Source organism: Silurus meridionalis, chromosome 16 (genome assembly GCF_014805685.1).
Source record: "Silurus meridionalis isolate SWU-2019-XX chromosome 16, ASM1480568v1, whole genome shotgun sequence".
Taxonomy (NCBI): domain Eukaryota; kingdom Metazoa; phylum Chordata; class Actinopteri; order Siluriformes; family Siluridae; genus Silurus; species Silurus meridionalis.
The window spans coordinates 11701779-11716526 of NC_060899.1; the positions used below are offsets into that span (position 1 = coordinate 11701779).

The window sequence follows — 14748 nt, forward strand, 5'->3', positions numbered from 1 at the left end:
ACACAAATCATGTACTTAAGTTAGAGATACACCAGGTAAAACCTTACCCCAGTAAAAGTGGTTCCTTTAAATTTTCACTTAAGTAAACCTACGAAAGCATTTGCCTTCACATGTACTTAATTATCCAACGTACTATGATTTTTTATAGGTATAATGTTCCTGTTATCATTTTTAGTCACAAGACTCTTGCTTAATTACCTCAGTTTATGTGAAAATTCTCTTAGCACACCACTCTATTAGAGTCTGTTAGAGTCAGAAGTTTCTTCATCATTTATTACTTTCAAAATGTTCTGCTTGCTGTTGAACTGATGCAGAACTGCATGCTGGTGTTAAGTAAATACCACCAAGCGGCAATCAAAACAAGTTCAAAATAGAGCGTGTGCTCAACCCTGATTGGTGGCTCGACTGGTTTCATTTTTATCCAGTCTTAAATATAAAGGAATGACCGATTTTGCAAAATGGAGTTGAGTAAAACGTCGGCTATTTGACTCTGAAATGTAGTGAAGTTAAAGTAAAAGTCTCCCGTAGTGGAAGTACTACTACTTACTGTACTTAAGTAATTTAAAGCTACTTAAGTACAGTAATGAATTACATTTACTTGGTTACTGTCCACGACTGGTAATTCACTTGTCCCAGGGACTGTAAATGTGGATGAGAGTCATTTGAATGATTAAGTGGTCATGTTTGTATTCATTTACGGTAGAGTCAGTTTTGAAAGTGTTATTGCAGTTGCAGTATTTTATTATTATTATTTTTTTTTTTAAGAGCTACAGGCCTTTTTGCCAAATATACTTTCCATTCTAATCAAACTCTTTCTATGCATTTCCTAGCGCCTTAGGAACTACAGTATGGTGCAGTGTCAGCCATGATACCGCACTTCTATGCGACTTTCTCCAAGGCGCAACATCTGCAGCAGTGGTGGACAGCTACTTTACTTACAACAACAACTTTCTTTCGGCTTCTCCCATCAGGGGTCGCCACAGCGGATCATCCGCTTGTTCAATTTGGCACATTTTTACGCTGGATGCCCTTCCTAACGCAACCCTCCCCATTTATCTGGGTTTGGGACCGGCACTAAGAGTGCACAGACTTGTGCCTCCCTAATGGCTGGGGTTGGTTCCCTGACCGGGGGTCGAACCCGGGCCACAGCAGTGAGAGCGCCGCATCCTAACCACTAGACCACCAGGGAACCGGACAGCTACTTTACTTAAGTAGATTTTTTGCGTAACTGTATTTCCATTTGGGGAGATTTTTACTTTAACTTCACTACATTCAAAGTCAAATATCGTACTTTTTACTCAAATACATTTCTAAATCAGTTCTTTTTTTTGAGATATTTGCTAATTGAACAATACAGATATGTAGAAAGATATATGTTTTCAAACATTTACACTGTTTGTACAATTGTATCAAGATAATACTCAGTGTATATACAAATGGTTTCTAGATATATAAAGATAATCTAGGATGTGCTATGAATTTACAATTATGTACAGTTATAATTCTACAGAAATAATAGAAATGTGATATGACATGTATGAAGTATATCAGTAAAAAAATATCGTATTAAAGGAGGACTTCTATTTACTGAGGGCATGACTGTGAGTCAGACACCGCTTCAGATGTTACAAAATAATAAAATAAATAAAAAAACTTTAGCTAGTAACAGTTAAATACATTAAAATAACTTTCCAAAATGACAAACCCCATTGTGCTCTTGATATAAAAATCATGCAGAGATCATCATGTTATTAGTACTGACAGGATTAATCATGTTATGATGCACCTTATCTCTATTAAGTGCTCCTTAATGGGGCTTTTGCTTTAGGTTCTGGGTGCCTGGTCCATCAAAAAGACATCACTGGCACGGTGCACTATACAAGATATATATTTTTTTATCAGCACACTGCAGATATTAATGAAAAGGCCCTGGCTTGCAATGTGGCCTCAGATGACTTTTCATTTAATTACAGGACACGTTTTAACCCATTTTAAACAGACAATATAAACATGCCACAATAAGCCTCTTATGTGCTGATACAGTAACAGTGAGTTATGCTTATAAATTGTTCCTTATGGTCATGCAGTTTCAAATAATACTACAAATGGTAAGCAAATGCAGGAGGACATATGTTTTAGAGGATTGGGGTGTGCGGCTGTAATTCCAGTTTACCATCCTGCTGTACATTTATAGGTAAGGCTCAAATTGATTTTCACTGTCATAGTACAAATACAGAGAAAAGGAAATGCAATATTAATTAGTGCAAATAGAAAAAATGAATCAGTAAGGTTATGGTGCAGTATTTAAAATAACACTGTAGATGTACAGGTATACAGTATGATGCAAATTGCAATGAAGTTAAATCTAATTATATACAGTACAGACCAAAGGTTTGGACACACCTGCTCATTCAAAGAGTTTTCTTTATTTTCACGATTATGAAAATTGTAGAGTCACACTGAAGACATCAAAACTATGAATTAACACATGTGGAATTATATACATAACAAAAAAAGGGAACTGAAAATATGTCATATTGTAGGTTCTTCAAAGTAGGCATCAAGAGAATGCCAAGAGTGTGCAAAGCAGTAATCTAAGCAAAAGGTGCCTACTTTGAAGAACCTACAATATGACATATTTTCAGTTGTTTCACACTTTTTTGTTATGTATATAATTCCACATGTGTTAATTTATAGTTTTGATGCCTTCAGTGTGACTCTACAATTTTCGTAGTCATGAAAATAAAGAAAACTCTTTGAATGAGAAGGTGTGTCCAAACTTTTGGTCTGTACTGTATAATAACAGTAGTTATAACAGATAATCACAGTAAAGTGTTTAGTTATTAGTGAAAGCTAGTGGAGGCTGGCTGTTAAACCTGAGTAGCTAAGGTTCAGCATTGGTATGACTGAAGAGATAGAGCTGTTCATGAGTGCAAACAGTCCATGGTGGGGATTGATAATACCTTCTGCTTCCCACCAAAAGCAATTCTCATGTGTCCATAATGTTGCGTAAATGTGTTCCAATGACATTTTTAGGCAGTTTTCACTACTACTGATCATGTTGCTGTCCATATTGTGATGCAGTTTGTAAAGATGGTACAGCAGTAGAAGTTCTCCATGATCCATGAAGGTACTGAGGTTGTGAGAAAAGTCAGAGGGAATGTAGACAGCCAGAACGATCTCATTCTTTGGTTTCCGTGGTAAGTTAAGGGGGTTTTATATGGACAACTGGCATTGAATATTGAATATTATCTATTATATAAAGTGCTGGGTTTTTTTTTCCAATAGGCATGCAGCAAAGGCAATATGATGGTCTATAAACAATGTTCTTAAACATTTTCTGAATAATTCTTAAAGAATTTTGGATATTTTTAATGACATTTTCATAAATAAGCCATGTTTCTGGCATTTATCTTCTAACGAAGCATCATTTTAATATTGAAAAGATCACAAGGATGTTCATTGTAATAGGACTTAAATGATCTTTTTTTTTTTTACCTTATCCAAATATTTTGTTCTTAGATTTAAGAGTACTAGAAATGCCCCACACCTATAGTAGTTATCATTATTGACAGACAGTAGCCAAAATGCCTATTAAAATCAGTTGTTTGAAGAACTTAAGAATTCTCTGCAAGCATATTCTCCACCATGAACACAGACATGAAAAAGTTTGGTTATATAAATAGGAAAATTATTTATCCTACATGTTTTGCTATTTCCTTCAGCTAGCATATGAATAAGGGTCCTGATGAAGCCAGATGTTGCTCAGCATCCTCCACTTTGCAGCAGTGCCATCCTACGCTGTCTCGGCTGATGGCCAGCAGCTGTTCCTATTGTGATCTCCTGCATATGGCCACAGGGGCTTTTGTAATCCGTTCCTGAGCCTCAAACTGACTAGATTCCAAAAGCCACATAAATCCAATAATTTCTGCCCTCTTAAAAGCTGTGTCACAGAACGAAGAGCACATGTTCAAGCTCTCTAACACAACCCTCTAGATAACAGTGTCACCAAAGGGACATGATGTTCAGGGCTTAACAACATGAATTGTTTAGGCAGACAATAGAGTTTACCTGATTTGAATCCCAGGGTAGTGCAGAGCACTGGGATTAGCAGTGTTTAATAAACGAAAGTGCATCTGTAATCTGGATTTTCCAAAGTGCCCTTTTTTTGTGGATCACGTTTTTTTTTTTATATATATACCAGATGCTTTCTGACATCTGTCACAGGCAGGTGCATTAATCCTTAAAAACCAGAAGAGGTCTAGAGCTTGATGGTCAACCTACAATTGTACACATAATTACATTTAGCACATTTATAATGCTCAATTATTTCTAGTTACTTTCACTACAGAACATTTGCTGCTTTCATATGCCAAGTATGGACATATGATGGTTTAGAAATTCGATATGAAACACATAATAGCCCTTTCACAGGGAAATCTCTATTAAAGCTACAGCAATGGAAACACGACAAACTAAAAACAATACCTAAGTAAGGAACAAAGTTCATAAAGCAATACAGTTGTGTTCAAAATTATTCAACCCCCAATGCTGTAAATGGTTTTAGGGAATTTAGTGTACATTTGTAATTGTATTCAGAATGAAATCCTACAAGGACTTCTTAAAGAACCATATGCAACTAAAATGACATCAATTAGTTTTGTAATACAGTAGTAAATGTTTCTTTTGTGAATTCTTCATTGACATAATTATTCAACCCCTTAAAGACTACCACTCTGAAGAACAGAGGTTTAATGAAGTGTTTTCAATCAGGTATTGAAAACACCTGTGGATATCAGGGAGCAGCAATAAAGCCTAATAAGCACCAATTAGGCAGCTTTAAAATGACTGTGATACTCAGCTCCTTCTAGACATTTACTGGTGTGGTTACAAACATGGTGAGGTCAAGAGAATGGTCCAGGAAGACAAGAGAACAGGTGATTACTCTTCACAGGAAGGGCAATGGCTATAAGAAGATTGCAAAGATGTTAAACATACCAAGAGACACCATAGGAAGCATCATTCGCAAATTCAAGGCAAAGGGCACTGTTGAAACGCTACCTGGTCGTGGCAGAAAGAAGATGCTGACTTCGACTGCTGTGCGCTACCTGAAGCGTAGAGTGGAGAAAAGTCCCCGTGTGACTGCTGAGGAACTGAGAAAAGATTTGTCAGATGTGGGTACTGAAGTTTCTGCTCAGACAATACGGCGCACCCTGCGTAATGAAGGCCTCCATGCCAGAACTCCCAGAAGAGTCGACTGTAGTATGCCAAAAGTCATGTGGACAAACCACAGAAGTTTTGGGATAGTGTTCTGTGGACTGATGAAACAAAATTAGAACTGTTTGGGCCCATGGATCAACGCTATGTTTGGATGAGGAAGAACAAGGCCTATGAAGAAAAGAACACCTTGCCTACTGTGAAGCATGGCAGGGGGTCAATCATGCTTTGGGGCTGTTTTGCTTCTGCAGGTACATTTACATTTGTGGCATTTGGCAGACGCCCTTATCCAGAGCGACTTACAACTGAGCAGGGGAGGGTTTTAGGGCTTTTGCTCAAGGGCCCAGCAGTGGCAGCTTGGTGGTGGTGGTGGGATTTGAACCTGTGATCTTCTGATCCAAAGCCCAATGCCTTAACCACTGAGCTACCACCTCCCTCCCAGGTACTGGGAAGCTTCAGCGTGTGCAAGGTACCATGAATTCTCTTCAGTACCAGGAGATATTGGATGACAATGTGATGCAGTCCATCACAAACCTGAGGCTTGGAAGACGTTGGACCTTTCAACAGGACAATGATCCCAAGCATACCTCCAAGTCCACTAGAGCATGGTTGCAGATTAAAGGCTGGAACATTTTGAAGTGGCCATCGCAGTCACCAGACTTAAATCCGATTGAGAACCTCTGGTGGGACTTAAAGAAAGCAGTTGCAGTGCGCAAGCCTAAGAATGTGACTGAACTGGAGGCTTTTGCCCATGATGAATGGGCGAAGATACCCGTAGATCGCTGCAAGACACTTGTGTCAAGCTATGCTTCACGCTTAAAAGCTGTTATAACTGTAAAAGGATGTTGTACTAAGTACTAAGATTGAATGTCACTTGGGGGTTGAATAAAACTGATAATGATGTGAGCTCAGAAAAGACATTTGTGGTTATTTCATTATAAATGTTATGTTATATTTGTCTGACCTACATGTGCCTCTTTGATTTAATTGTAAGCAGGATGACTGAATGATCATAATCAATGTCAAACCGACCAAAACAATCAATTTCAGTGGGGGTTGAATAATTTTGAACACAACTGTATATGTATATATATATATATATATATATATATATATATATATATATATATATATATATATATATATATATATATATACAGTACAGACCAAAAGTTTGGACACACCTTCTCATTCAAAGAGTTTTCTTTATTTTCATGACTATGAAAATTGTAGATTCACACTGAAGGCATCAAAACTATGAAATAACACATGTAGAATTATATATGGAATTATATACATAACAAAAAAGTGTAAAACAACTGAAAAATGTCATATTGTAGGTTCTTCAAAGTAGCCACCTTTTGCTTTGATTACTGCTTTGCACACTCTTGGCATTCTCTTGATGAGCTTCAAGAGGTAGTCACCTGAAATGGTCTTTCAACAGTCTTGAAGGAGTTCCCCGAGAGATGCTTGGCACTTGTTGGCCCTTTTGCCTTCCCTCTGCGGTCCAGCTCACCCCTAAACCATCTCGATTGGGTTCAGGTCCGGTGACTGTGGAGGCCAGGTCATCTGGCGCAGCACCCCATCACTCTCCTTCTTGGTCAAATAGCCCTTGATGCCTTCAGTGTGACTCTACAATTTTCAGAGTCATGAGAATAAAGAAAACTCTTTGAATGAGAAGGTGTGTCCAAACTTTTGGTCTGTACTGTATATATATCAGGCATAGCATTATGACCGGTGAAGTGAATAGGTAGCAAGTGAACATTATGTCCTTAAAATTTATGTTTTAGAAGCAGGAAAAATGAGCAAGAATAAGGATTTGAGTGAGTTTGACAAGGACCAAAATTTGATGGCTAGACGACTGGGCCAGAGCATCTCCAAAACTGCAGCTCTTCCTGTTCTGCAGTGGTCAGTATCTATCCCAAGGAAGGAACAGCGGTGAACCGGCGACGGGGCATGTGGGAAGCGAAGGTTGGCCCGTGTGGTCTGATCCAACAGACGAGCTCCTGTAGCTCAAATTAGTGATGAAGTTAAAGCTGGCAATGCTCAACGGCTCAGGACTGTATATATCTAGTCTCAAATTATTGTACAGAATGATAATGACATCCAAATCCAAACATTACATAACACATGCACACACACACACACACACACACACACACACACACACACACATAATAGACATACTAGATTTAATAAGACTTTTGAAGGTCAAGAAGAAAGACTGCATTTTCATAATTAAAATCCAGCATAGTATTTATGAAGCATAACCAAATTGTACGAAAGTGCAGGATTACACTGTACGACATGCAAAGCCAAATGTGTGCATAAGGGAGTTAAGAAGGGATTAAGGAGTGGAAAAAAAAACCTGCAGGCCAATATGTCAAGTCTTTTTCTCTATTAGAAATTATGGCCTTGTGTGGATTCAACATGCTGTAATCTACAGATTATCTGATATAATTCCCTGTAAATACACCTTGACCCTCTTACAGTACAGACTATAAACCAGTGCCATGCCAGGAAGTAGATGACTTTTCAGTTGATTTGACTTAGATGAGAGAAACTGAATTTGTTTAAATACACTCTTGTAATAGGTCCTTACGTTCCTTCTGTAGCTGTGAAATTCCCGAAAGAAGGTTTCCCACAAAACATAATAATACAGAATTATAAGAAGTTGATATATTTTTTCAAACATAAACTGTCATGGATGCTTCGATCTTTGTAATAAAGTCATAGAGTGACAATATGGCTGTATGACAGTTCTCTCCATTGTCATACAGCCATGTTTTCCACCACCTTTTTTCACTTAAATCTCATTCATACAACTGAGCAGTTAAAAATGAAGGGCCTTGCTCAAGGGCCCCACAGTGGCAGGATTGTATCTGCATAACAAATTGTGAATAGACTACCAAGCTAAGTTATACCTATAGTCATGCCACGGTGGGGATTTTTGTTACTGAAGCAAAGAAAAGAAATGTGCAAATATATAAAGAACAGTGGTACCCCGCTTATCGTCCGGCTCGGACAACAGTTTTTCGACGGAAATTTGTGCCTGCTGAATGAACAAATGCCCGCTTATCGACCTTTTTTTACCCTGACCCACGTGGAGTAAGGGAAAGGATCTCGCCTCAGCCTTCGTGGAGAGAGCATCTATCGTAAATTATACTTCGGTTTGTGAACAATAGTGTTATTTAGCGGTCAATATAACAATTTAGTGCGTGTATATTGCGTGTACATTTGCTCTTCGACCTTTTCAAATTTCGACCGGTTTTAAGGAACGGATTAAGGTTGATAAGCAGGGTATCACTGTATACACATCACAGTGTATAAATAGAAAAAAAAAAAAAAAAAAAAAAAAGAGACCACCAATAAATTAGTTACACTTCCGAACATGTTGCACATAATAGTGGTAATAGTGCATAGTTTCAATTGGTGTTATTGCACAGTTATTACACAAAATTTCGAGTGGCCAGACCCAAACCTGTGCACAAATCCAGAAGATATGATTTACATGAGAAAATCTTGACTGGCCTGCTATAGAGATCTGACCTCAGCGCTACTGAACACCTTTGGAATAAAATGGCTGAATTGGCCCTTGTGGCTGAATGATCTCCACAAGCACACTGGAAAACCCAGTGGAAACTCTTTCCAGAAGAGTGGAAGTTATTATAACAGCAAATGGGGACCAAAATGTGGAATGGGATGTTGGGGAAGAAAATTGTGATCTTATGATCAGGTGCTCAATAACTTCTGTCCATATATTGTATTTCCAAATACTACAAAAATGAAACAAAACCAAAAAAATTAAGATCAGATGCCTTTTTATTACATGCAGGACCACCCCCATCACTGGGAATACGGTTTTTTTTGGTTGTAAGCATATTAAATTCAAACAAATTACATTTGAACATATTCAATCTGAAAAACAAAAAAAGACAGTCATGAAATAAGCAACAATACATTTACAAACCATGGTTTATATATAAAAACAAAGCAATCTTAATAAATATTATGAACAACAACAACAACAACAAAAAAAAAACCTTAGTAAACAATTAATGCACAATATTAATTTTGGGCAAATTTACAAATAGTACATTTCTGAAGACTTGCTTTAGTAAATTAGGCAGACCGTAGTTAAACACTAGTAAGAAGAACGCAGGTCGATTGTTCTTTTTATAAATAACCCTAATGTTAATGTGAGGTTTGAGGAAAACCAGGTAGTTCAGTCTAAACCCAAATCCTGCTATATGTTCAGTGTCTTAAATGATCTCGTTCCTAATAAGTGCTGATCTGCGACTGGTTGATTCTCTGTTAATCCTAAAACTCAATCTAGGACGAGTAGGAAATGTAGACAACACTGCGTTGTTAGAGTTTGGGAGTAAAGACGTGAGGACTTTCGCCTGAAAGTTGCCAAACGTAAAACCTGACCACGTTGTTCAGTCTTAAAGCAAAACTCTTGTAAAAAAAAAAAATAAATAAAAAATGATGATGAATGAATTTGAAAATTGTTTCCATGCCACATGCGCTTCGTGTATAGAATCCTGACCGTTTCTTTTCACGCAGCTTCAGTTCGTCTCATGCTGTTAATACTGAAGAATTAAGAACTACTCTCAAGAATCTGCTTTTTTCAGGAGATAATGAGACTGTATTGATAAGTGATGGCTGCTGCTTTGCTGTTAATGCTGGTCCTTGTAGCCTGTTCATTGGCTGCTCAAGTCATTAATACCATCTTCAAATAGATATTTTTGGTTTCAGCATGTATTTTAGGTCATAATTTAACACACACATGCTCTCACTCACTCTCGATGGCATTATATGATCACAGTCAGCATCACACCCAGTAACAAACGCACAAAGACAATACCAGTGAAAGTGTGAACTATTAACAGATTGCTTTTGAATTATGTAATTACAGCCTACTTTTTTGGTTTTGCACATGAATATGACCTCTGTATGGCTTAGTCTTTTCCTAACACATATATGGTAGCTTTTTGAACACACATTGCCTCATAAGCACCCAGAGAACCGTGGACAAATGTCATCTGGATAGTCTGATATCAAGTGGACGAGCACAAACCTGAAATCAAATTAATCTCACCTCCAGAACAGAGGTATTTCCCCATCATAGAATAGTGTGTAAAGATTGAACTAAATCTGTAAGAGATTTCTCTTCTTTTTTTTTAACTCGACTGAAAACACCTCACAGAAAAACAGTAACATTTCTGGAAACCCAAGGTGCCATTATTTCACTGCATGCTCTAAATTGAACCCTTCGACTCCTTTGTCGTCTCCCCCCGCCCCCTTCTGATCGGGTCCAAGTGCACAAATGGACCAGACGTAGGCTGAAACCTTTCCCCCATGTTTCCATGTTCTGCATCTTGCTTAAGAATCTTTTTTCCCGTCCTAAAGCTTAGCCTCCTGCCTTATTAAAGCTACTTGTATTATTACAAAAGTGCAAAAAGCTCATGAGTTCTGTTCATTGGTTTGAGTGCATTCGTCTGATGAGCGGGTCAGCCATGAAGGTGGTGCTGCTGACGGAGTGATGGAGTGGCCGATTCTACACTTCCCTACAAAGAGAAGAGAAAGAGTATGTCGGTAAATTGGTCACGTTTACATTTAAATTAATGGCATTTGGCAGATGCACTTATTCAGAGCATTTATAAAAAATGGAGGATTAAGGGCCTTGCACAAATGCCCAAAAAAATGGCAGCTTGGTGTTACTAGATTATTATTATAACAACAAAAACAAAAAGATATAAGTCTTCGACTACTATTAATAGTTATATTACCATGGCTACTAAGAAAAACAACACTTACCCTCCTCCTACAATTAGTAATATTATTACTACAAATAATGAGAACTACTATAATACTACTAATAATATTAATATTAATAATAAAATAAATAATATTATAATAATTAAAAAATATAAATAATACAAAGAAATATATTAAATAGTAATAAACCACTATTATTGCTATATATTTAGTATCATTATCATAATTTTTATTCCTATCTCTTATAATTATTAATAATAATACTACTACGCATAAATGTGTAATCCTATTAAATAATAATAATAATAATAATAATAATAATAATAATAATAATAATAGGGACACTACTACAGCTACTACTAATACTAATAATAATGATATTTGATTTATTAAAGTTGAAAATTAATATGCGCTACTTACGAGGCTGTGAGTGTGGAGTTAAGCACCAGTGTTGTGCGTATTCTGTACAGCTGCGACAGCGTAAGCTTCTTGTGCTGATCCGCTTTCTTCCCGCTGCCCATCTCGTCCTCCGAAGCACCGCAGTTTCCCTCCTGAGATCCGGGGGGTGTGATTTCTCCATCTGAGCCGCTGCAGTCGATAAGGCCTTTCTTTTTGTCCCGTTTGTAACCACGCCGTCTCAGTGTGTTCCTGAACACGTAGGACGGCAAGCTGTGTGCCAGACGCTCGCTCTGCGTCCTCTCCGTCTCTTTCGGTTGAGACGTCTCAGTGTTATCTAGGTTCAGTTCGGTCAAGCTCTGGCTGTGTCCCCGCCCTTCAGCCCACTCCAGACCCAGCTGGTAAGGGGCGTCCGGGCACTGTGCAATGTCTTCGCTTGTGCCTTGCGTGTCCTCTCCATTGACCCGCTGCAGCAGGTTGTCCTCTGAATGGCTCTTATTCGGCAGCTTTTGGAGACAAAGAGTGCGAGACTTGACCGGTGGGCGTCGCCTGGGTTTTAGATGGGTCGCTATTGAGATTCGCGAGTCTGATGAGCTCCTGTCGTCTGACTCTTCCTCTTCTTCTGGCTCTTTTTCCTCGTCCTCTGTGGCCACCTCGGCACTGTCTGCCTCGGCCTCCTCTTCTGCGCTCTCCTGCTCGCTGGTGGTCGTCTGGATTTGCATATCCAGCAGCAACTCGGGGGAAAGTGTGCCGTAGGCGCTGTCCATGGACAGACTGCAGAACTCCGGGTCAAGATCCGAGCCCTCTTGGGCATGCTGGGAGGGCTGGAGCTCAGCGCTGCTGAGGAGGGAGGATGCCAGCGTGTCTGAATCAGTTTGCAGATCCGAGCATGCTCCTGAATCCTCCGTTTCCATCACAGACAGTGTCTCTGTGGAGCCGTCTGAGTTCCTGAGGTGGAAAAGAACATTTAGTTTGAGTTCCCCGCTGTTCAAGAGTACATCATTTGAATTATTATTTTATTTGAAATTCGATTCGTTATTATTACATTTATTTATTTTTTGATGACTATTCAGGTTGGATGCAGGACAAATCTCACTATTCCTGTATGGTACAACTACCAATAAACCTCATTTGCTGTTATATCTGTTAATGTTAAAACCAGTGGAGAAAAGCATTTACCCTATGTTGAGTTGTCCTTTATTTTGGAGGCGTGGAGAGCTGGAAGTAGAGTTGCTGCTCTGCTCACCTCCATCCTCCTCCACTTCTTTCTCTAGCATTGGATTTTGTCCAGACTGGTGCCGTCCAGCTACATCGCAACGCAGACGCTGCAGCTTAGTCTGGAGTAAAAATAGGTGAAGAAAAACACCAGTCAGACGATGTGCATGCATTTGACTGATCGATTTTATACCACAGATTAATTTTTTTTTTTAAACAGTGCATTTAAACTATCAGGATTAGAAGACTTGCTGTGAGCACAAACCTTAACTTTGTTGATTGTGTCAATCCAGGTTCGACCCTGGGAGGCGCTGTTGGCCTGGAACATGTAGGCAGCCACAGCACTCTTGAACTCATTGAGGTAGATGAGAACAAAAGAACCTATTGGGAGATAGAAATGCAGGAGGAAAATGTAAGGATGTGTGTACAGAATGCATTAAAACAGAACCACATTAACATCCATGTTAATTTATGCAATTTTGCGCTCGGCCAATCGCATGGAGAGAATGTGATGTCATTTCTCAGGTCTTCAGCTGCCCTGAAATGACCTGTGCATCCTGAAATGCCTTTTCCGCTCACCAAAGGGTGCTTGTTTGTGTTACCATAACCATCCATAACCCCCTATACACACAGATTTGTGCAACCTGTTTGCTTCTGCCACATGATTGGCTGATTAGAAAATTGCATGACTGTGCACAGCAGTAAGTGTAAACATACACATGTTCATGCCACTGTAATTCAGTGGTTGTTTCACCAATTTGCATGTGTGTGTGTGTGTGTGTGTGTGTGTGTGTGTGTGTGTGTGTGTGTATTAACCTGGGTCTTTCAGCTCCTTGCATACAACATTATGAAGAAGAAGGGGCTGCCGGATAACTTTCACCTTCTCTAAACGCTTCACAGGCTTCGTGATGAGGAGGAGGTCGGTAAATAAGAAGCAATGGACTTCCATCTGAAAAGCAGGCAGATGTTGGCGATATCAGCATGCGTTGTTCGCTACTTCGTGCAAATGAACTTATGCGTAACGCGAAGGACAAACAAAACCGAACGGTGCGTTCAGCTCACCCTGCTCTCTTTGCCTTCTTTCATGCGTAGCGCTCCCTCTAGGTGGAGCTGTCTGATCTCCTCTGAAGAGACGTCGATCATAGGGGCCGTGAGGTCCATGTGGTTAAACTCTTTTAGAATCTGAAAAAGGGAGAGGATTTCATCTTTATGCTTTGCTTAAGCCAAGAACAAGTCATCTGACTTTTTAATGAATGAATATTTACATTATATGTTTGGTATACTCTAAAAAGTGCTCGTAAAAAAAAAAAATTCATCAACAACAGCATTCTTAAGCATTATTCTTTGAGGAAATACATTCTTGGAAGCTGGTCTTACCCTCTCCACCTCCTCACTGCCACCCTCTACTGGCTCGTAGTTCTCAACTCGGGCTGAAATGGCTGCCAGCTTCTGCTGCTCCTGCTTTTGCAGCATCTTAGAGTCCACACTGTTGATGAAGCCCTCCACACTGGCCACCTGAGTAGCAAAGACACAGAAATTTATGAGACTACATCTTGCTATGAACATAAAATTTTCCTTTTTTACTTTGCAAAAAAAAAAAAGAAAGAAAGTTGTATATAACGATTCCTTACCATGCTCAGGAGAGAGGCTTTTGCTGCAGAGTCGTCTGTTTTCTTTAGGATCGTTTTAAGCAGCAGGGGGTATTTGGTGAGTCTCTGGTGTGGCTTCGCCAACATGTCGGCCAACTTCAATCGGTTGCACTGCCTGTTCCCCTCGGCCCACTGCAAGCAAATAGCGGGACAACAAAAAATTTAAGCAATGACTTAAAGCAAAAAATATAAAATGTAGAAGTTGTCTTAACATTGCATTTTGATTGTTCAAAAAAAAAAAGAAAAAAAAAGAATAAAAATCAGTATCAGTTTATCATTTTTTTCCTTTAAATGAAAAATAATTTTTGAGAAGCCTTAAAATGGGAGGCATACGCATGCAAAAACTCACTGTGATGTAGATCTTGAAGAGCTCGTTGTCTCGTAGCTGGGTGCGCATGTACTCCAAACAGCTCTCCTCTTCCATGCAGTAGCGCAGGTACGGCTGGAACCTAGATGGAAACTGCAAAAACAGCATGACAAGATGTTAAAA

The 14748-nt window shown here is 39.0% G+C and overlaps 1 protein-coding gene across 9 annotated transcripts in view; it reads right to left on the minus strand.

Moving 5' to 3' along the window:
- Nucleotides 1-9021: 9021 nt before the first annotated feature.
- plekhg5b (pleckstrin homology domain containing, family G (with RhoGef domain) member 5b) overlaps nucleotides 9022-14748 on the minus strand; it is a 63009-nt gene continuing 57282 nt past the window's right edge. For 7 of the 9 annotated variants that reach the window (XM_046869434.1, XM_046869435.1, XM_046869436.1 and 4 more), the window contains 9 exons: nucleotides 14608-14718; nucleotides 14241-14390; nucleotides 13987-14124; nucleotides 13672-13791; nucleotides 13426-13558; nucleotides 12875-12990; nucleotides 12574-12731; nucleotides 11419-12342; nucleotides 9022-10787 (listed from right to left, as the gene is read on the minus strand). In XM_046869434.1, the coding sequence (XP_046725390.1) occupies nucleotides 10778-10787; nucleotides 11419-12342; nucleotides 12574-12731; nucleotides 12875-12990; nucleotides 13426-13558; nucleotides 13672-13791; nucleotides 13987-14124; nucleotides 14241-14390; nucleotides 14608-14718 (1860 nt within the window). In that variant the 3' untranslated portion in view covers nucleotides 9022-10777. Of the gene's footprint in view, nucleotides 10788-11414; nucleotides 12343-12573; nucleotides 12732-12874; nucleotides 12991-13425; nucleotides 13559-13671; nucleotides 13792-13986; nucleotides 14125-14240; nucleotides 14391-14607; nucleotides 14719-14748 lie in introns of those variants that run through there. The other 2 variants (XM_046869439.1, XM_046869432.1) reach the window with 1 other exon arrangement.